At 37.9% G+C, this 22,913-nt stretch overlaps 1 protein-coding gene across 3 annotated transcripts in view; it reads right to left on the bottom strand.

Annotated features, from left to right (window-relative positions):
* Tmhs (Tetraspan membrane protein in hair cell stereocilia) overlaps window positions 1-20,987 on the bottom strand; it is an 81,518-nt gene extending 60,531 nt beyond the window's left edge. Inside the window, exons 1-2 of one of the 3 annotated variants that reach the window (XM_073980460.1) lie at window positions 20,936-20,987; window positions 13,420-14,210 (exon numbers count right to left, since the gene is read on the bottom strand). Coding sequence is in view for 1 of the 3 variants with exons in the window: in XM_073980461.1 (XP_073836562.1) it covers window positions 20,920-20,922 (3 nt within the window). In the remaining 2 variants the exon portion in view is untranslated. Of the gene's footprint in view, window positions 1-13,419; window positions 14,211-20,919 lie in introns of those variants that run through there. The other 2 variants (XM_073980461.1, XM_073980462.1) reach the window with 2 other exon arrangements.
* Between the last annotated feature and the right edge of the window lie 1,926 nt (window positions 20,988-22,913).

Genomic DNA, 22,913 nt, shown 5'->3' with positions numbered 1-22,913 from the left:
GACCTCGAACCCGAGAATTGACAATGGAAGCCAACAGGTGGGTCGGTGAGCATAATCACAAAGTAGGTAAGAGCAGGAACGTTGGCGACGTAACGTTAATTGATCCTAGGAGGTGCGCGAGAGTAATAGGGCCAAGAGAAGAGGAGGCACCCCCACATGAGGTATATGAAGTCGAGGGGTTTTACATGATTCTCGCCTCGACAGCTCTAACCATGGTGCACCATTGCACCGGGGGTCGCGATACAATGCGTCGGCCAGCGTCCCTTTGGAATTACCCAGAGTAATCTTAGAGAGTGGTAGCTCTCGACAGAGTCCCCAAGTCTATCCCGCAGGTACCAATTAGAAGATACACAATTATGGGCTTCACTTCCCTCTTGGTAAGGGGTTGAGGACTATCTTATACCTCTGCTGCTCTATGGGTCGCAGCACCCGGTTGATAATGCAACTCCACATCGAGCCGAAGCTCTACCCGCGATTTGGGTCCAAACCACAAGCACCGCGTTGCAACCAATAGGTGCTTCTCCATAGTCAGGCTAGATCAACAGATCTAGGGGCTCCAGACTCCCGCGATACCAGAAAGTCTCCGGTCAGACTTCGTAGTCGAAACTACTACCAGTTTTTGTTCCATACAACACGGGACTGGTCACCCAAAGTGAGAAAGAGTTTAGGCATGATCGGGGAATGGGAAGAGTGCAACACAAGTGTTACACTGATGTAGCAGTCTAGTCACCACGTTTGCATGGACGTAGCTTTCTCACTGCGAGGAGCGAGGCCCATTCACCTCTTCCGCTCTGAAGCTGGCGAACGGCAACCGATTATGTTTGAAAGTGCCCCCGGCAAGATCTAAAAGATCTGTGATGGCATGGTGGAAAAAATGACCTCTGGTCAGATCTCGTAACCGAGTTACTTCCAGTTTCGGTCCCATGCAACCAGGGGACTGGTAATCCCCCGTGGCAATATACGCGGTTAAGCCTATAAAGCCCCAACACAACAACATAGAAACAACACTTGCAAAGTCCCCAAGACTAGCACGAGTAGAGCTAGTGGAGAGCACATGACTCACATCCCATTGGCCATCAACTCTGGTGACACCCATGGAATCTAGGTTCATGAAGTCCTGGAGCCCCACAACTGCACGATGAAGTGCCAGCAAGGTTTCTACTATGGAAAAATGCATTGAGAGACCCACCCACATGAGGTATATGTAAATATCCGCCACTAAATCCATGGTCACACTGTTAACCACATGAATCGTAAAGATGAGGAAACCGCTGAATACCAGGTCGACGCCTGAACAATTTTATAGGACAAGTCCGTCGTCCATGCCATGCGTACCACAGCTATCTGCAAGAAGTAGGAACAAGGTTTTCAGGTTCCTGCATTTTGTATGTAGATAAGAAACCTTGCTCACAAGTGTATCGCACAGGAAGAGTATGCAAACCTGTCAGAATGCCGGCCGGCGTCATCCTAATCGTCATATGGTAGATAGGATACACCCCCTCCACACCTATTCTCATCCAGGCTACCTTATCAGGAAGGTTCTTTATGATTTATGAAAATACGTCCAAATTACAAAAAAGAACCCCCTATGTTGCTCGTCATGCATGACTGCATTCACATACAAAAGGGGCCTACACCCAAACGTGGACCTACGTCCACAATTTTTGGTGGAAAAGTTTAGTGACCACTAAAAACCCTAAGTACCAAATTGCAACTAATTTGGAAGGAAAGGATAGCTTAAACCCTCAAAATACCGAATATTAGCAGGTACCGTTATATGGGGGGTTATACCAAAATATTAACCGACGTTCTTCGTATTTAGTCCATTATTACCCACGGACCCATACTACGTTTGTGCAAAATTTCAGAAACATATCTTCATTCGTTTGAAAGTTATTAATTTCGCGCCGCTAGATCAGTGATTTAGACCACTGTGTAACGTCCTCCTCCACCGCATCGGACAGAAAGTTCCCTAATGTTTCGGGGATGATAGCACCCCGACGCACCACTGACACATGTGTTCAACTTCAGTCAAAGTACATCACCCCAAACCGTGGGACAGGATGTTGGACTGGCCTATTCCATTGGTCTGGACCCGTCAGCGTCGGATAAACCCGACAAGTCATTACTTCTGGAACCGTTGGATGAGTCGGAAGTCGAGTATCTTGCCAAAATTCCCAACCTGTCGCTAGCCAACAACATCGTGGTCAGGGTGGTCCCGCCACTGAAGCCAGACAAGGATGCCAGTAAATGTGAATCGTACAGACCAATTTTGCAAGCAAAGACTCTTGAGGCTTTACTCCTCCCCAGCGTCAGACAAAGCTATCCAGTTGCCGACCATCAGCATGGGTTCCGTAAGCAGCACAGCACAACAACAGAGCTGCACGCCATATCCACACATATTAGTCTGAGACTCACCCAGAGCAAGCCGTTCGATAAAACATCGATGGTGGGGCTCGACTTATCAAAAGCCTTTGATACTGTCAAGCACTCCACACTGTTTGAGGACATTGTGCAGACTACCCTCCGGCCATGTTTGACACTTTGGAAATCAATTATATGTGTGGACACCAGTCCTATGTGGAATTCAGGAACAATAAGTCCAAGTCCCGTAGATTAAAACTAGGAGTTCCACAAAGTGGGGTGATACCTGATCTGTATTCCTCCCCGTCCAGACGGCATTCGTCACTAAATCTACGGCCAATTTGTTCACCACATGGAATGCTAGCAGAATTCCGAAAATCAACTACACCAACATTCTAGAGTTCACATTCAACAGCATTTCCACGTCATCCGGGTATGTCACAGCTATCTGAGACAAGCTAAAATGTAGGAACAAGGTCCTGAAGTTCCTAGCCGGCACCACTTTAGGTGCTGGTAAAGAAACCTTGTTGACCACACATAACATATCGCTCATTTATTCAATGAGTGGCATAACTCAAAAAATGCGTTTTCCGAGTTAGAAATTTATATTTTTTCTACGACTTCTGCTTCATCTTGTTTCTAATTTTCACGCCTATATATGTAAAACTCAACGAGTTACAGCTGATTTACTACATGTTTGGCATATTTCAACAAAAAAAATTTTGAGTTTATGAAGCACCAAAACACTTCAAATCATGCTTGATCTTGCCCAGAAATTTAGCACTGATATCTCGCTAGCTGTTTGCAAAATATGGTACAATTAGTTATTTTATTTTGTGTGTTTATCTTTTTAAGTTGGGAAGTCAAATTTCAATCGCCAACTTAAAACGCGTTTTTCTCGAAACTTGGTTTTTGGAGATGTGCCATAGGTCGGTCTGTGGTAAGTTATGCGGTGTCAGTGTGGTCCGCGAATATAATGGCAACTCGATGAAAAAATATTCAAACTTGTCTGAATACCGTTACAACAACAGTTGGAAGATCTCAGCTGAACAGACCAAAATCCCTTCAGTGAGTGCATATTTGCCGCAACATTAGGTCTGTACGATAACCCAAAAATTTGTACAAATTCGTACAATTTTTTACTGAATGCTGTTCGATAACAAAATTGTCCAGTAAAAGAGAGAGAGTTGAGAGAGATTTTTTTACAGTTCTGTAACTGAGAACATGTAAATTTTTGCTGGGAAAATGTATCTCGTAAAAAATGTAAGTTTGGCCAGCTGACTTTTAATCAGCTGTTCAATGTAAACAACTTGAAATGTTAACATTTTTGTTGTTGTGTATTGTTGACCTGTTGTGTTGTAATTTTTCTATGATGTTATTTTTCGGCTTAAGGTCAGTAAAAAACGTTGTTTATTTTTGATGATTTTCTTTATTTATTCCGATATTTCGATTGACATCGTCAATCATCTTCAGGGAAACTATAAAAATACAAATATTACAATGTTTAAAACACAAAACGAATATTTAAAACACAAAAATTATTACTTCGTTGAGAAAAGCTATTGGTTTCTTTCACCGTTTGTGCTAAACTAACTTTTTTGACGTGTGTGCTTTTGTACTAAGTTTCTGTACAGGTGTGCACAGTGGTCTGTATCGCTTTTATAGTTCATTCTAATGTCATTTGGTAATTTAATTATATGTAGCATTTCTAAAGTAAATCGTCGTTTGTAGTTGTTTTCTTGTGCCAATATGTCAACTTCATTAAAATTTGGCTTATGTCCCGTCAAAGTGCAATGTGCTGCTAAGGCCGTCTTTTGCTCCATTTTTGATCCGACTTATGTCCGGAAAGTCTAGTTTTTAATTTTGTTTTTGTTGTACCAACATATACCTTTTGGCATATGTTGGTTCCGTCCCCCTTACATTTAATTTTGTATACTACATTGCACTTGTTTTCCTTTTTTATCCTACATTTCGTTTTGCTAAATAAATTATTGACATTATTGTTGGTTCTTAATGCTAATTGGTAACGGTCCTTATTGTAAATATTGGAATTGCAGAATCTTTCAGAGAGGCCAGGTACATATGTTATTGCTTTGTAAACTTTTTCCGCTTTATCTCCTTTTTCAGTTTCTCGATTTATTTTGGTGTGTTTCATTATGTCTTCGATTGTTTTTTGTGGAAAATCATTTTTGGCTAATATTTGATATATTTTCTGTTCATTTTCTTTGCGGAAACTTTGATCGCTTATTTTCATTACTCTATTAATAAAGTTTATAGCAGTATTTATTTTGACTCGTCTTGGGTGTTTAGAATAGAAATTTATTAGTCGTCCTGTTGCTGTGGGCTTTTGGTACCAGTTTAACAATATTTGCTTTCTTTGACGAATTATTATTGCGTCCAAATACGGCAGTTTTTGATTTTCTTCCAATTCATGAGTGAATTGTATATTTTTGTCAAAAGAGTTTAAGGTATTTAATGTATTGTCGATTTCTGATTTCTTCACTATGCAGAAGAGGTCGTCAACGTATTTTGTTAGTAATCTGGGTTTATTCGTCAGTTTTTCTATTGAAGCGTCTAATAATTCCTCCATTACTATGTCAGCAATAATCGGTGACGCCGGTGATCCCATTGGAAGTCCTTTTCGTTGCTCATACACCTTGTCATCATATACGAAATACCTTGAGTCTTTGATACAAAGAGTCAATATTTCCATAAAAATGTCCTTTGGTATGCTGGTATGTTCGCTAATAATACTCCATTTTTCCGAAATTGTCCTTATTGCTAAATTTATCGGCACGCTTGGAAATAATGAGATAACATCGAATGATATTAGTGTTTCGTCCTCGTTAATAACTGTATCCTTTATTCTTGCTTTCAGATCTAGTGCGTCTCTAATATTGTATTTTGAGTTCTTCGTTAAATGTTTTAAAATGTCAACTATATATTTTGAAAGTCCATAGGTTGGTGATTGCATTGATGAACATATAGGTCTTAGCGGTGTTCCCTCCTTATGTATTTTTGGGAGGCCATATATCCGTGGTGCCATAGCTGTGTTTGTTGTCATTAACATTTTTCACCAAGAAAATTTCACAATTTCATATTTTTCAACAAGAAAAATATATTTTTCAAGAAAAATTCAGAAAGAAAAATAAATGCGCTCTATCAGATGAAAAAATCATCTACTACAAAAAGTTTCATATTTTTCTTGGAAAAAATCATGAAAAATGGCTTTAATTGGGCTTTACAACTGGGGGTCATCCCATAAACTATTTTGATTCATCTAAGCGATCAGTGTGCAATGCAGTACCAATTGGAACTAAATCTACACAACAATTTTATATAAACACAAATTTCCTAAAAAATTCACTATGTCAACGACCTATTTAAATTTCCACACAACTTTTATGTCTTTCCATTCTCCCTCCTCTTCTTTTCAAGTTAAATAGAGACTTTGTACAACTTGATGATAACATTATTTGTTGTTAACTTAATATTAATTTTGAAATAAGGCAACAAACAATTATAAATTCAAAAAGACAACAACCAAACTTTGTCCACAACTAAAATGTGTCTGTTGTCTTATCAAAAAAAAAAAAAAAACGCGCGGCGCACAACACAACATTTAATTTTTATTTAATTACATAAACTTTACACTTCGTTGAGTTCGTGTAATGTTGAATACACGCCTTAAGGAGGGAGATACCCTACAGCTTAATGGCTACTTTAATGACAGTAAAACAAGTGCAAGAAACTATTTTAGACTGTTTGTTGGAAGATAATGTCAACGATTTCTGTTTGAGATTGTGTACAGTCCCCTTAATTCTGCCATTACCATCCACTAACAAAACCAAACGGAATTTAATGCTACCGGCCAAACTACAAAAACATTAGTAAAAGTTTCCAGCACTACTATATTTCGTGTGAAACTTCAAAAAAATTAAATATTAAGCGTGTGATTTAAACTACTTTGGACAAAAGCAGGGAAAAGAAATGTACGTTGAACTTCCGTTAAATCTGCTAAATGAAAACCTCTTTAATTCCACTTCATATTCTTTGCGTTGTCTTCTTTTATGTTACCACATAAACCAAAAACATGAAACTAAATTAGATTTCGAGTCCTCATATACACGAATGAAACCGAAATGATGGACGGTCATAGCGTTAATTGCAGCCATTAAACAATGTTTACCGGAAGGGGATATTGTTATGGGTTTTAATTCCCGTTTAATGTGTAGTTTTAGCCAAAAGTTTGAAACACACACATACCTAGAAAGAAATATACTCGTAGCCCAGCTAACATTTTTTTCCGAGGGCTCTGATAACAGATTTTTTCTGAATATTTTTTAGAATTGTGGCCGATTTCTCTAATATTTTCCTAGAAATTTGACCGATTTTCTATAAGTTTATTATAAGAATCTCTGCACATTTTCTAAAGAATCCTAAGAATCGTCATTCCGAATTCGTTCCGATTTCTAATGGATTTTCTAAGGGAATTTTTTTTCGTTTGATGTCGAAGAACAAAATGACTGGTCATAAAATTCGCATATACAATTTTAAAATTTTTTTAATATAAATGCTACATATAATAATTCAAGCTAGTGTTAATAGCTTCAACATAAATTTAGAAGTATACTTCTGCATATTGTTCTACTGTTAAATCATAAAATGATAACAACAGGCAAAATCATTAGAAAGTTTAAAATTAGAATCTTCCATAAATAGCACCCCAGCTAACATTTTTTTCCGAATTCGTTTCGAATTCGGACAGAATTTCTGAAAAAATATCCGATTCTGATGCCGAATTCGTACCGAATTCGGTACGAAAGTTGTATGGACGTGGTCACCGAATTCGGAAAGAATTTTCTAAGGAAAATCTTAAAAAATATTAGAGTTTCGCGACGAATTCCGTCCGTATTCGGAAGTAAATTCTTGGAAAATTCGGAGAAAAATTTAGATTTTCTTAAGAAAATCCGTCCGAATTCGGAAAGAAATTCTGGAAAAATTCGGAGAAAAGTTCAGATTTTCTGAAAAAATCGGAAACAATTCTGATGCTGACGCCACGTGTCGTACTGTACAGAACAAACCCCACTCAGAGACAATTTTCTTTCATGTGCTATTTATGGAAGATTCTAATTTCAAACTTTCTAATGATTTTGCCTTTTGTTATCATTTTATGATTAACAGTAGAACAAGTATACTTCTACATATATGTTGAAGCTATCAACACTATCTTGAATAATTATATGTAGCATTTATATTAAAAAAAATTTAAAATTGTATATGCGAATTTTATGACCAGCATTTTGGTTTTTCGACATCAAACGAAAAAAAATTGACTTAGAAATTCCATTAGAAATCGGAACGAATTCGGAATGACGATTCTTAAGATTCTTTAGAAAATGTGCAGAGATTCTTAAAATAAACTTATAGAAAATCGGTCAAATTTCTAGGAAAATATTAGAGACATCGGCCACAATTCTAAAAAATATTCAGAAAATCTCAGAAAAAATCTGATATCAGAGCCCTCGGAAAAAATTGTTAGCTGGGACATTAAAAGTAAATTGTCTCTGAGTGGGGTTTGTTCTGTATAGTACGACACGTGGCATCAGCGTCAGAATTGTTCCCAATTTTTTCAGAAAATCTGAACTTTTCTCCGAATTTTTCCAGAATTTTCTTCCGAATTCGGACAGATTTTCTTAAGAAAATCTAAATTTTTCATCGAATTTTCCAGAATTCTCTTCCGAATTCGGACCGAATTCTGTCAGAAAATCTAAATTTTTCTCCGAATTTTCCAAGAATTTACTTCCGAATACGGACGGAATTCGTCGCGAAACTCTAATATTTTTTAAGAATTTCCTTAGAAAATTCTTTCCGAATTCGGTGACCACGTCCATACAACTTTCGTACCGAATTCGATACGAATTCGGCATCAGAATCGGATATTTTTTCAGAAATTCTGTCCGAATTCGAAACGAATTCGGAAAAAAATGTTAGCTGGGAGTTTACCATTCTAATGCAGGGTGATGCTGCCGATGAAAGATATCAAGAAAAAGCCACAATCGAGCTAACACATGCGACGCTTCTCATTGGTCCACATAAAGATAGAAAATTTATATATTTTTCCTATATATTGTCTCTATATAGCCCATCTTAGAACTTGATTTACGTTTGAGAGAAATAATGGTTGGTCAAATATCAGGTGTTCCTTTTCATACCTCCAGTCATTTTTGTTGATCACCGTAGGATTTTTCTTAGAGATTTTCCATTACACTGTACAACAAAATGCATGATTATGAAAGAGGGCCGAAAAAAAGAAGACACGTGTATCGGCGTTTTAAAATTTTACGTCGGGAAGTAACCTAAATAGGCGTGGCAAGTTCCGCCCATTTCTACAGGTTTTGAAATACTCGACATCAGATTCCTTAGAATCCTTGCATTTTAGGTATAAAGTGTCTTTGGCAATATTACTGACAACAATGCGGGGTATCTTTTTATGAAAAAAATTAACCCTCATGCCGGTCACTAAACGGGTCTTTTTGGTCCTTTTTTTCAAAAACGTTTAAAAACTCCTTTAAAATGTGATTGTATCAGATCAAAATGTTCTACAAAATTATTTGTCATAAAATTTTACTGTAGGTCCCCAAATACACAAAAATTCTAGATCGTACCTAAACGCCAGGAATCTGCCAAAAATAAAATCACATTTTAGGTTTAAGGTTGTACTTTATCTGAGTTTATTAAGTTTTGTCCCACAAAACTTCATTCTAGATAGAAGACGTCAAAGACAAAAATAATCTCCATCAAATTTTAATATAAGTCGCCGAATAAATGAATTATGCAAGATAATATATACATCAAGTTTGCCAACAAAATACCCAAATATTTTTTGAATAAATTTGTTTTGTTCTTTTTTTGAGTTGATGCATGAAAGTAACATGAAATTTAGTTTTAGACGAAAGGTGTTAAAAGAAGAAATATTCTACACAAAATTTCATTGTAAGTCCCAGAACAAACTATATATCTCAGTAAAATTTTGTTTAGAAAATGACGTTACAAAATTAGATATTATATGTAGAAATTATTTGTAAAACTTTTAGACTCTTAATTAAAATGTATTCCATACTGAGTCAAACTCTCCTAAAATACTTAACTTTTCGGGGATTGTGCCAAAAGAAGAAATGTTCCAAATCAAATTTCATTATGAGTCTCTGAATAAAAGAAATTTATACCTATAACATTTAACATCTCCAGAAGCTTTCGCTTTTTATATATGATTTAGGACCATATTCTACCGTTTTTATTCACATTTTCGTTATATGCGGCCACAAAATATATTTTATTAATGTGTCACAAATCATTGCCCTGAAGGAATTTAGACGACTGCACGATTCCTGCACTGAGGTTCTTCAGATGCGATAGAATAGGCGATGTACTCTGAGGACCGCATTCACACGATTGTTGTTTATGGCATCTGCGATTGCATCTATGGTATGGTGATTAGGATGGCTCTCACGGTAAAAACCGAGCAAGTACTGCAACGAGAACATGTCTTTGTGTTGCTGCACTGGAACAATCTTAGTCTCATTATGTAGATGGTCCACTGTAGACATGAAGAGGCACTCTGTTGCAGTTCTTAACTATATATGTGGTCAACAAGGTTTACTAGTCAGTTATATGTGGCCAACAAGGTTTATTTGTTATGTTGCCGGCAAGGGAATTGAAAACCTAGTTCTTAAATCTCAGCTTATCGCAGATAACTGTGACATGGGACTAAGTGAACAATGTGTCGAATGTTACCCCATGAATCTTGGGGTAGTTGATGGTTAGAATTCTATTACCATCGAACAAGAAATTCAAATCTGTGCTCATCTCCGTCTCAGTCCAGGTAGTGAACATTTAGTGGAAAATTCCTCGAGTGGAAAAAAGTGGTAAAAGATCGATGAAAAATTAGTTCAGCTTTTCACAAATGACAGACATAAAAATCGTATAATCATTTGCATAAGTACGTAACGATCTCAATGCCGTCTGGGGGTGGAATACAGGAATGATAGATTTAAAACAGTGGCAAAGAAACCATTCCACTTTGGAGTACTACCTATTTCATCTACAGGGCTTTGACTTCTTGTTCCAGAATTCAACATACGACTTGCATCCACACATATAATTGATTTTTCAACGTTTTGCACTTGGCGAAGGGTAATCTGCTCAATGTCCTCAAACAGAGTGGAGTGCCAGCATGATTTATAAATTTTTCCATGCGCTCAAAGCAATTGTTGAAGCACTTTTCCACTCCGATTGAGGCACCTCCAAAACTTGGCCTTGCACGCTTCAACGGCATCTTCTGGCGACGAAAATCGTTGACCACACCTTTTTTCTTGATGTGCGGCAATCAAATGAAGTCGTTGGATATCAAGTCAGGGCTGTACGCCGGAACCATCAATTCCACATTTTGTCCGATCAAAAAAGCGCTGGTTTGAATCGATGTGTGAGAGCTCACATTATAATGGTGCACAATGTTCATTTCTCGAATTTCTCCGGAGACTTTAGGCAAACGAATTATAGTGTACCACTCAGAATTATCCGTTCTTTGTTCCTCAAGCCGTGTAGTAGTCAGTTTAGCCCAAGAAACAGGTGACCGACAAAAATGTGGATTAGGAATTAACATCACTAAGACAAAAATGGTGAACCTTTGTGGGGGAGGTACCCTTGGGAGGACCGATATGGGCCCTTTTAGAAATTAAACTAAATTTTGACAAAATATTAGGAGATCCAAAGTTTGGACCAAATTGGTTGCCCATTCAAGTGATATCGCCCTAGCATTTTAGTTACATTTTTTAAATATTGGGGCGAAGTACCGGAATTTGTGGACCGGTATTGCCCCATGAAACTAAGTTTGGATATAATATGACGAAGACCAAATGTTGGACCAAATCGGTTGAACAGTTCGAGAGCTATCGTGCTCTCCGTCCGCCACATTTGGTGACATAGGGGTTTTTTAAACCTTTCGGACTGTTTTCCCAAGAAATATTGACTTGCCCCTGAAAAAACTTTTACTGTCGTAGCGAATGCAAATCGCTTCAACAAAAATCAAAGTGATTCGAGAGCAGGTCTTAAAGTGAACTTATCCGAAATTTTGTGTGAGAGGTGCCAGAAGGAGAAGGAAATATAGTCCACATTCGAACCTGATCTATATCTGGTAGATATATTATGATGTGCTAAGTATGGATTACATCGGTCACTCCCTTCAAAAGTTATCGTGCGCACAATTTTTCCGAACATTTGTCAACTTTTGTGGGGGAGGTACCTGAAGGAGTGGACCGATATGGCTTATCTTCGAATTTAAACTATGTTTGGCCAAAGTTTGGATCGAATCTGCAGATCCGTTCGAGAGTTATCTTGCGCTCCAACCACTACACACGGTGTCATAGGGGCTCTTTGCAACTTTTAGGCTATTTTCTCAGGAAGTATGGACTTGCCCCTGATGAAACTTGTACCGTCGTATGGGGGGCAAGTATTTAAAATATTTTTTTTTGAAAAATGTTGACCTTTGAAATTTGTTTGACCTCTAAAAGGTCAAAACGATGAGAAAACGAAAAATTAAAAATGCCATTTTATTCAATTTTGTCTATATTTTCAAACGTATATAGTCCGGTTCAAGTGTAATTTTGGCTGTCGGACAGTGTAATAAATAATGATTTTTAAAAAATGTTTTTGTTCCAAATTTAATGTTATATTTCTATAGCGTGGAAAAAATTTTGCACGGAGTCGGAGTCGAGTAATTTCTTTCGACTCAGACACCGACTCCGACTCCAGCAAAATTGCTCGACTCCGACTCCGAAACCCTGGTTGTAACAGCATATGATATGATTGTATGTTCGTTTACTTGCTTAATCCGACATTGACTATATGTCACTGCTTAGGAATGTGGTTGCTCCGATTGGTTGTAACCACAAAGCAACTGCAGTTAGTTGTTAGTTGAGTAGGTTTTGTAGGACATTTAAGAAAGTGCAGTGTGTCGTGCGGATCTGGTACCGCATGTTTTGCAGATGTTTTGCACTGTGTCATAAATCATTGCCCTAAAGGAATTTAGACGAATACTTAAATATCATGACATTTTATGAATTGTATTTTTAATAAGAATTAACTACTAATAAGTAATAGGGTTACCATATAGACCAAGGGGGTACCAGATCATATTACATGTAAACAATGACCAATAGGTCTCAAACCGAGAATACCTGAAAACTAATACGTTTTGTGACATTTTTAGTTCACAAAGATGGACTGCCATCAGTTACAATAAATATTTGGTCTGTTCCAGTACTGCAAGAATCTACTAATTTTTACTATTTTTCCGATAAGATAAAGGAAAAAATGTTATCGTAGTAAAAAATAGTAGCTTCTTGCAGGTTCTGGAACAGAGCAATTATCTACAGCAGAGTTCGATCAGGAGTGTTCCCAGATCGACTAAAAAGTACCAGATCATATTAACAGTGAACGAGACCACCTAGGTCCTTTTAAGTAGGGATATTCTATACCTAATATTGTTGATACTTGCAGCAGTTAATCCTTATTAAAAATAAAATTCATAAAATTTCATGAGTTTTAAGTATTTACCGAAAACATGAGGTATTTTGAAACTTTCATTACATTTTGAAAACATTTGTTTGACACCTTACATTACATGTTAATTATTAATTTTGGTTATTATTATTGAACTACGTGGGCTAAATTTTATTTATACATTCAATCTGGTCTTAAACTAGACTACCAACTAATTTTTGCAAAAAACGACATTTTAATCATCATTTTTAATCATTATGTCATTTTTCACTAATTAATACACGAAAAGTGTTCGTTTTCTTAGTGTGAAAAAATTACTTGACAAAGTGTATATGTATGTATGTAGCTAACATGTGCATCCAAACATTCTAAAATAGGGGTTCACAGTTGACCGTTACAATTTTTTGGTAAGAGTTATAAGAGTGTTTACTGTTTTATTTCCGGCTTTGCAACAACAAAAAGTAAAAAAAAAACACGAAAAAACTAACTTACCTTTCTTTTTTCCTTTCTGTAATCCGGACAATGCACCAATGACAACGACACACGATATGATGAGGTTTACAAATACGGATGAAGAAGTCCGAAAAACAGAACAAAAATAAACATTGGGTAAGCAAAAAAAACTGGTCAATTGATGAGGAAACGGCAAAATGGCCAAGACAAAAGCAAAAACCAAACGTAAGAACATTCAAAAAATCCTACGTTCGATGTAAATATTTGATGAGACCACAAAATGTTTTCATAAAAAAAAACAAGTATTGCAGTAATATTCTTGTTGTTGTTTTATTATTGTGTTGTTACTGCGTTATTGACTCTGTGTGACGGACGTATACAGAAGGTATCTATGGTTTGTGGCCGTCGTTTAACGTTGTTGAGAAATTTACCTGGGTAACTTCTACGATACTTTTATACGAGAGTCAGTTTGTGTGAAAATGCTGGGAAGATGTGAATGTTGAATCTTTGAGGTCGTCGTCGTTTGTGTTGTTTCGCACGTTTGTTTTGGAAATTATGAATTTCTTGTGTTTACTAAAAATTTAACAAAAACAACAAATGAACTCGAAAACGAAATTTTTAAAATTAACTTTCTTTTTTGGAGTTTTTTCTTAATTTTGTTTGTTTTGCTTTTCAATCACTTCCTTTATTGGTTTTTATTTATAGGTATGGTGAATTCTTTACGTGTTTTCGAATTTGTTTTATTGAATAGTTTTCTTTTGAAATTTTCTCTCTTTATCTTTCGGGTATTGACACAGAAATTTTATTAGTGGGTGAATTGTATTGGATATCTAAAAACTGATCATGAAAAATTAGTTTGTTTTTTGTAAATTTGAACAAGTTGTACCAATTCTTACAAACAGACTCCTATAAATACTCTCAATCTCAAGATGTACTTGTATGTTTTAATACAGAACAGCTTAGGTACATATGTACTAGAAGAAGGTATAGATTGTATACCGAACAACCAGAATGAGGTCCAGACAGCAATAAGTTGGCTGATGAAAAATAAGGGAACAGGGCTGATAGTCTACCTGTCTAGCTATTTAAGAACGGAGACAACACACTGCCCAGACAATCCCACGGCAATGGTTTCTTTCGTAACCGATTGACCTGAAACCACAAAACGGCCGTATTTCGCCCAACGGCTGCCACCTCAGTGCACACATCGCACCTGTTCAACAAAAGGGTAGCAACTCAAAATTTTGAAATTTTCACTTTTTAATAAAAAACGATAGATAATGATCAGCTCCATCCACTGTAATAATCTCCCATTGTTTTGTCTACTCTTTCGTCAAAAAATACCGTTATTCCACTCTTCGTGTCCTCAGAGTTACTAGTTAAGTACGAACAGGTTTTTGTCTCTACTGAAAAGTAAGAAATTTTGAGTTGCTTCCCTTTTGTTGATCAGGTGCGACATGTTTGTATTTGTATCGTTTTTTCTGTGTTGGGAGCAACATATCCTAGAATGCCTGCTCCGAATTCTTTTGGTCCGTGCCGGGACAGATGAAACCCCGGACTAATTTACATATATTTACATATATGCTCAGTTTGTCATATCCGCATCCACCACATTCAACATTCGGTTAGATGAATTGGAGGTCGAGAGTGAGTGCATCTCAAGGGTTGTTCTGAACTCGTCCATGCGAGACTACGACAGGGACTATGTTGCTGCATGCTGCGTGAACACAGCCCCCAGTTCCGAGGTATTATCGATTAAATAGTGGATTTCATTAGCCAGAAGAATATAATGGTCGCCGCGGTGCAGGAAACCAAGCCACATGACAACTGCAGCTTACAGCGTTGCGATGGCTACTATGTTTTGAGGAAGGATTGCACCAGAAGCGGAGGGGGGATTCGCTATTGCACCAGTCTGTTGTATACAGACTTATCTTCCAGGAGTCTGGCTCTAATGAGACGTGCATGGAATGAATGGGAGTAGCAAATAGGTGTGGAACTGCCGAGGTGGAGTTTCTTTAGGTATAAATACCGCTGATACATAGCTGTGCATATAACATGAGTTGTGGCATTCGTTCCGCGACAATGACCTGGCTGAGCAGATTGATAGCTCAACGTTTTGCACGGTCATTGAGGACTTCCCTACCAGAATCAGCGCAGAATGACAGAGTTCGCCAGACCCAACCATCGTGTCACCTGGTCAGACGAATTTCGGCACCTGGTAACCTATCGTTTCTCTTGGGTCAGACCAAATAATTGTCTCCATCAGCAGACCGCCCTATTTCATTACCTTTGAACGCCGCGTTATCATCAATAATGGAAAAGTTAATTGGTATAGTTTCAGAGAGTTCACTAATCGCCGCTTCAGAGGTCTGTCAAATGCCGGATAAAATGGGAGTTGAGTACCTCACCAATGTTCTCAACTTGTCGCAAACACCCACATCGTTCCCGAAGTCTAAAAAATAGGCATGCTGGTCCTGCTACGAAAGCAAGGATGCCAGTAAAGGTGAATTGTACAGACCGATCTCGCTTTAGTCGCCCGTAGCAAATACGCTTGAAAAATAGGCAGGCCTATTTCGCTACTAAAGCCGGGCAAGAGTTCAGAGAGTTCACTAATCGCCGCTTCAGAGGTCTGTCAAATCTCCATGGTATTGCTGGATAAAATGGGAGTTGAGTACCTCACCAATGTTCTCAACTTGTCGCAAACACCCACATCGTTCCCGAAGTCTAAAAAATAGGCATGCTAGTCCCGCTACGAAAGCATGGATGCCTGTAAAGGTGAATCATATAGACCGATCTCGCTTTTGTCGCCCATAACAAATATGCTTCAGGCTTCATTCCTGCCCAGTGTCAGAAATAGCTAACCAGTTGGTATTAGCAGAATGAGTCCAGTAAGCAGCACAACACGACATCAGCGCTGCACGCGATAACCAATAGGGCTGGCAAACTATTGATAGTCCGACTATCATTTTGATTGCTGTCGTAAAGCAAAGGTTACGGTGGCCACTAAAACAAGTTATTTGGATTATCTATCGCGAATTATTTAAAACATAGTTGCATCCGAGTCCGTTATAAACAAAGCTTTACGACAGTGATCAAAACGATGGTCCGACTATCAATAGTTTGCCACCTTTAATCTCCACACATATTAGTCGAGGACTCAACCAGAGCAAGCTGTGCGATAGGACAGTGTAGATGGTACTCGACTTATCCAAAGCCTTTGATACTGTCAAGCACTCTACGTTGTTGGCAGATTACCCTTCAGCTACGTTGGAAACGTTTGATAATAAATTATGTACATACGTGAAAGGCAGTCATACGTGGAATTCAGGAACAAAAAGTCAAAGCCCAGCAGAGTGAAACATGGAGTTCCCCAAGGTGGGTTACATCTCCTGAACTGTTTAACCTCTGTGTCTTCTTTATTCCACCCAGACAGCATTGAGATTTTAACGTATGCGGATAATTGTACAATCTTGACATCAGGTATAGTACCAACTTTTTCCCCGTGAGGAATATCCCAATATTCGCCACTCTGTTCTCCACATCAACTGCAGAGCACTGAGTTAAATATCATGGTCGATGGAAGCAAAATTCCGACCCCATGATTGTAAATGTTACATTTGATAGCATGTTCACGTCGTCCGCGCATGCCACAGATATCGACAACAAGCTGAAATATTGGAACAGTCCCTAGCCGGCAGCACTGGTGTTGATCACATATAACGGCTTGTGGAAGCTATTAGGCGCTAGTGTGGTCTACGAATATACATACGTAAGTGCAACGCTATGGGAAAATATCCAAACCTATCAGGTACCTCCTAATGTCTTCAGTGGACCAGCAAGCAGATGCAGACGCAGAAACCACAAAAAAGTATCGTCTGACTGTGGTCCTCGGAGAACATCTCCGGAGTACTTATGGCTCAAAAACGCTCGTGATGGTGGATCCGCATCTACTCAGCTTTTGTGGTGGTTCCCAGAACTGGATATACAACAACAAGAATCGACAACTCATATTGGGCCAAAGAATTTTTCTGTCAAACACACCAAGGATTGCCTTTTCTGTTTGTGCAAGTACCCAAGACTTAGATCAAAGTATCATATATTAACAATTCTTCTTCTTATTTGACCTTATCACTGTTTACTGCCAAACCCACTGTAGTAGATTCTCTTTCGACTTTTTTTAAGAACAACTACTTAAGGCGTCTTTAATAGACAGAAGAGTTACTGAAGGTATCTTCTATAGATAAAAGACTATTTCGATGGGTCATCTATAGACGGAATACATCCTGGTGGGGTCTTCTACTGATTAAAAACCTCCTGAAGGGGTCTTCTATAGATAGAAATCATCCCGAAGTTATCGTGTATAAATAGAAAACCTACCAGAGGGAACACCTAAAAAAAAGATCTCCCGACGGGGTCTTCAATAAACATAAGTCCTTCTGAAGCGGTATTCTATAGATAGAAGACCTTCTGAAAGAATCTTCTATAGATAGAAAAGCTTCTCAAAGAATCTTCTGCAGACAGAACACCCTCTGAATGGCTCTGCCACAGATGGAAGACTTTATGAAGGGACCTTATATTGATAGAAGGCCTCCTGAAGGGATGTTCTATAGATGCAAAATCTCTAGAAGGGGCCTTATACAGATGGAAGACATCTTCAAGAGTTCTTCTGTAGATGGACGACCTCTTGAAGGGATCTTTTATAGATGAAATATCTCCTGAAGGGGTCTCATATAAACGGAAGATGTCTTCCTAGGTGAAAGACCTAATGATGGGGTCTTCTGTAGATGGAAGATCTCTTGTAGGCGCCTCATACAGATGGAAGACTTCTTCAAGGGGGTCTCCTATAGGTGGAAACCTCTTGAAGGTGTCTTCTATAGATGGGATCCTCTTGAAGAGGTCTTCTATAAATGGAAGACCACTTGAAGGTCTTTCGTTTATAGAAGGAATACACCTATAAGGGGTCTTCTATAGATACGGATCTCTTTGAGAGATATTCTATAGATGGAGGAACTCTTGAAGGGGGTTTCTCTAGGTAGAAGACCTCTTGAATGTTATCTCTATAGATTGGGATCACTTGAAGTGGTCTTCTATATGCGGAAAACTTCTCGAAGAGTTCTTTACAGATTGGACCACTGTGTTAACTATAAAAGACCTCCCGATTAGGACTTCTGTAAAAAGAAGATCTTTTGAAGTGGTACTTGTTACAGAGAAGACCTCCAGGGGTCTTTTATAAATAAAATACCGCTTACAGGCATCTTCTATAGACGAAAGTCTTCTCGGGGGTCTTCTATACCTGTCGACGTGGTCTTACATAAGGAGAAAATCTCTTGAATAGGTCTGATAAAAGACCTTTCTTCTTTAGCTGGAAGATCTCTTTAAGTGGTCTTCCATGGATAGAATAATATGTATATATCAAGGACCACAGGAGCAACTCTTGAAGCAGTGGAAGTCCTGTATATGTCATTGTCCATTGGCTTTAATCGTTTACACAATATCCATGACTTATAAGCAATAGGGAGCAGACTACAGTTTGAGCACATATTCTTATCTCCTTGCTTATGGGCGGGATAGAGGATGCTCAGGTTCCAATTGTCACGTACTTGATCTTCAAACCAGATGGTGCTGGAAGATCTCTTTAAGTGATCTTCCATGGATAGAATAACATGTATAGATCAAGGGTCACAGGAGCACCTCTTGAAGCAGTGGAAGTCCTCTCTATGTCATTGACCATTGGCTTTAATCGTTCACACAATATCCAATCATAGGGAGCAGACTATAGTTTGAGCACATATTCTTATCTCCTTTCTTATGGGCAGGAGAGAGGATGCTCAGGTTCCAATTGTCACGTACTTGATCTTCCAACCAGATGGTGCTAACTAGCCGATGCATATACCTTATCAGCGTGTTGCCTCCGGTCTTGAACAGCTCGGCTTCAGCTGGTTTATGGATGGCTTTACCTCATCTTGCGTATTTATTATCTTTTTGTCTTCGATATTATTTGAAACTATCTGTATATGTTACCGAATGACCCTGCTCGTCTCTATAGAAAGATATGCCTGATCCAGAGCAATAAATTTAATGTTTCACCCTTTGGTAAAATTTTCGCACTTCATAAGAAAAATGCCGATATAACTGTCCCATATCGGATATAAATAAACCAAATAGAAGAGTGAAATGTGTATTTTAAACAAAAATCTGGATAAGCATTGGCACGATGTAGGGGGAGGGAGGGAATTGTTTGTTAAACGTTGACATTCAGTAACAACTGACTGGCTAGGCAGGCTAGCCAGTGAAATCAATGAAAACAGTTTTGGTATTTGCTACAGAAAAAAAAAACGGCAGACTCTACAATCTCTCGATTACAATGAGAGTTAGCCTCATATTCATGTTTTATTAGATCACGATTCTCATGTTGGCCACAAACATTCACAAACAACTTTACGCAAAAGCCATGCAACCAATAGCTAGAGCTCTGCTCTCCTTGCAGTTGCAGTTGTAGACAGCTCTACTGGTATGTCTGAGGTATGAAGTAAAGGTAAGTAATAGTAAAGCTTGATTCTGTTTCTTTGTTGTGGTCCCTCTCTGTTTTTAGAGTATGTTGTTTTTACTAGTAAAACGTAAACTAAGACTGGTTAAGATGTAAGATTCTGCGAAGGTTGATGGGTTTGTTTTTTCTTCTTTTTTTCTGATTCGCGCGTTGTGGCTGTGCTCACTTTATGTTGCCTTATTTTTTCTGTTTAAAAAATGTTGATGATGTTACAGAGCGGGGCAGCCCTCTTCTTGTCGTTTCTTCTTTTTTTTGGTTTGTTTGACTCAAGATAAAAGACTGGTTTTGGCTTCTTGATTGTTGGTTTTTTCGGTATTGACTATTTCTTACAAAAACACACATCTTTTTCTTTGCAGAAGATAAATTTCTATTTTAGCACATACAGAAAGGTTCGCCGAAGATACATCAATTTTGTGGATCAACCGATTTTTAAAACGTGCCAATATATTTTCATCCGCTTCGAAGCTTTTTTCTCACGCTTAGTTCACCGTTAATTCAAGTGACCTTTAGAATTTCTTTACTGGTTTGGCAAATTTAAACACTATTTTTTTTAAGATAAATCAACAATTTGTTTGTATTGGATTTCGTTTTTTTTTTTTAATTTCAGGCCAAACCATGGCACAATTACCCAGGTAGTGGCATCGTAAAATTTCGAATATGTTATGTCAAAACTTTCTTTATGTTGTTGGGGAAATTACAACAAAAATAATTTTTTTATAAAGGGATTTGACTTTTCATATTCGATCAGCTGGTGTGATACCACTACCTGGTAGTTCTGCCATGGGCCAAACCCTGTCTTGTTTTCACACACTACACACATACGAACTTTATTTGTATATTTAAACAATTCTTATCTTCAAATTTTATATTCAATATTCAGGTTTTTTCGCTTTTTTTTTCTTGAATTTCGATTAGCACTTCTTTCTCGCCTTATGAATGGCTTAAACATTTATTTCAATATCCGTTTTTTTGTTTTGTTTTTATGTTTACACCATTCATTTCGTTTACCTTAACGCATGCGATAGCCACGTCCGTTACTAAGACCGTCTCTTCTTAAACTGAAGTTCAAACCTTAACAACTCACACACCTGGTTAATGTTTGAGCGCAACAGCCAGCGAATGAGAACAGTTCAGGTGTAAATGTATTTATGGTGTATACGAGGGTGTTATAATAATTAGGTTTATCGTTTATTTACAAAACATTGAGTTAGACAACTATTTCGGTTAAATAATGCGGCTAAAATCTTTAAAGTACTGAATGTCGGGAGGTACTTTTTATAGGGACTATATCAAAACGTGGACCTATACCGACAATTCTCTGCAAGAATCTTGTATATTCCCAACAAAGACTATATACGGAATGGTAGCCACTTTTGTCGGACAATGCAGCTAAAACCCTGAAAATATCGGGTGGTACTTTTCTATGGGGCCTATATCAAAGCGTGGACCTGTAATGTCAAATTTCTAGGAAAAAGTTTTGTAGCTCTAAGGAAGAATAAAAACAAGAATTTCAGCCATATCGGTGTGGTAATGAGGCTACAATTTTCAAAATACCGTAAATCAGGAGGTACCGTTCTATGGGCGCTATATTAAAACGTACTGACGGATTACCAAATTTCAGCCATTTCGGTGTGATAATGAAGCTAAAACTTTCAAAATACCGGAAATCGCGAGGTACCGTTCTACAGGGGGCTATATCAAAACGTTGACCTCTACTGTGGGAGAAAGTTTTGTAGCAACAAAGAAAATTAAATAACAAATCTAAGTCATTTCGATGTGATAATGCGGCTAAAACTTCGGTGGTACCGTTCTATAAGGGCTACACGAAAACGTGGACCTATAGCAACATATTTCTGGGGGAAGTTTAATAGCCCCAAAGAGGAGTTAATACAACTTTCGGATAATAACGAGGCTGAAACCTTCAAATGATCGAAAATCCGGCGGTACCGTTCTATGGGGGCTATATCAAATGGTTGGCCTGTACCGACATATTTCAAGCAGAAAGTTGTGTAGCCCCCAAGTAGACTAAATATCAAATTTCAGTCATTGCGGTGTGATAATGTGGCCAAACCCCATTAAAAATACTGAATATCGCTAGCTACCGTTCTATGGGGCCTATATTAATTAAAATGACTCTCAAGGCAACAACCGAGCAAGCACTGCAACGAGAGCGTGTCATTGTGTTGACGTACTGAAAAAAATATTCGCATCTTCATATCGATGACCCACTGAGGACATGAGGAGACACGCTGATGCAGTTCTCATAGCTGCTTCTGACGATTTGAATATAATTACATCGGGTTACATTTATATTCGCTGAGGCTGCACTGCTTACCACCGACCGACCTATCGCGTTGTATGTGGTCAACAAGTTTTATTTGTCTGCACGCCAAGTGCTGCCACTCCGGGTCTTAAGGAGCTTTTTCCTACATCTCAGATTATCGCAGATAGTTGTATGATTCGCAAACGACGCAAACATACTGTCCAATGTGACCCCTAAAAACCTTAGGAATTCTGTTACCTTCCACTTATCTCCGCAGTCCATATTGTGAGCAGAGTAGTTGTGAACAGAGTAGATTATATGTTTGCGTGCAAACAAATTATATGTTTGGGTGCAAACAAATTATATGTTTGAGTGCAAACAAATATTTGTTTGGGTGCAAACAAATACAAACCCAAAAGCAAAAAAAGAGAGCAAAGGAGCATAAATTTCAATGTGAAACACATTGAAATGTATGCTCACTTGCTCTCAGTAAGCGCTCACTGGCTATCTCAAACATATACACACATTTATAAATGGTGGTGGTTTATTGAAAGGCATAGAAAAAAAGCAAAAGCAACAACAGACACATAGATACATAAAAAAATTCCAATGAAGTACATTACAGACTTTAATAAAAGAAAACCTGAATGATATAAATTATAAAAAAGTCGCACTTTAATAAAAAATATAGAAACATCGTTGAACGCTTCTCCTTAGTTGTGA

The sequence above is a fragment of the Musca autumnalis genome, unplaced genomic scaffold, assembly GCF_047663935.1.
Source record: "Musca autumnalis isolate F117 unplaced genomic scaffold, ASM4766393v1 scaffold_4, whole genome shotgun sequence".
NCBI lineage: Eukaryota > Metazoa > Arthropoda > Insecta > Diptera > Muscidae > Musca > Musca autumnalis.
Note: the sequence above shows the minus strand (reverse complement) of the source record. Positions and strands in the feature narration are given on the sequence as shown.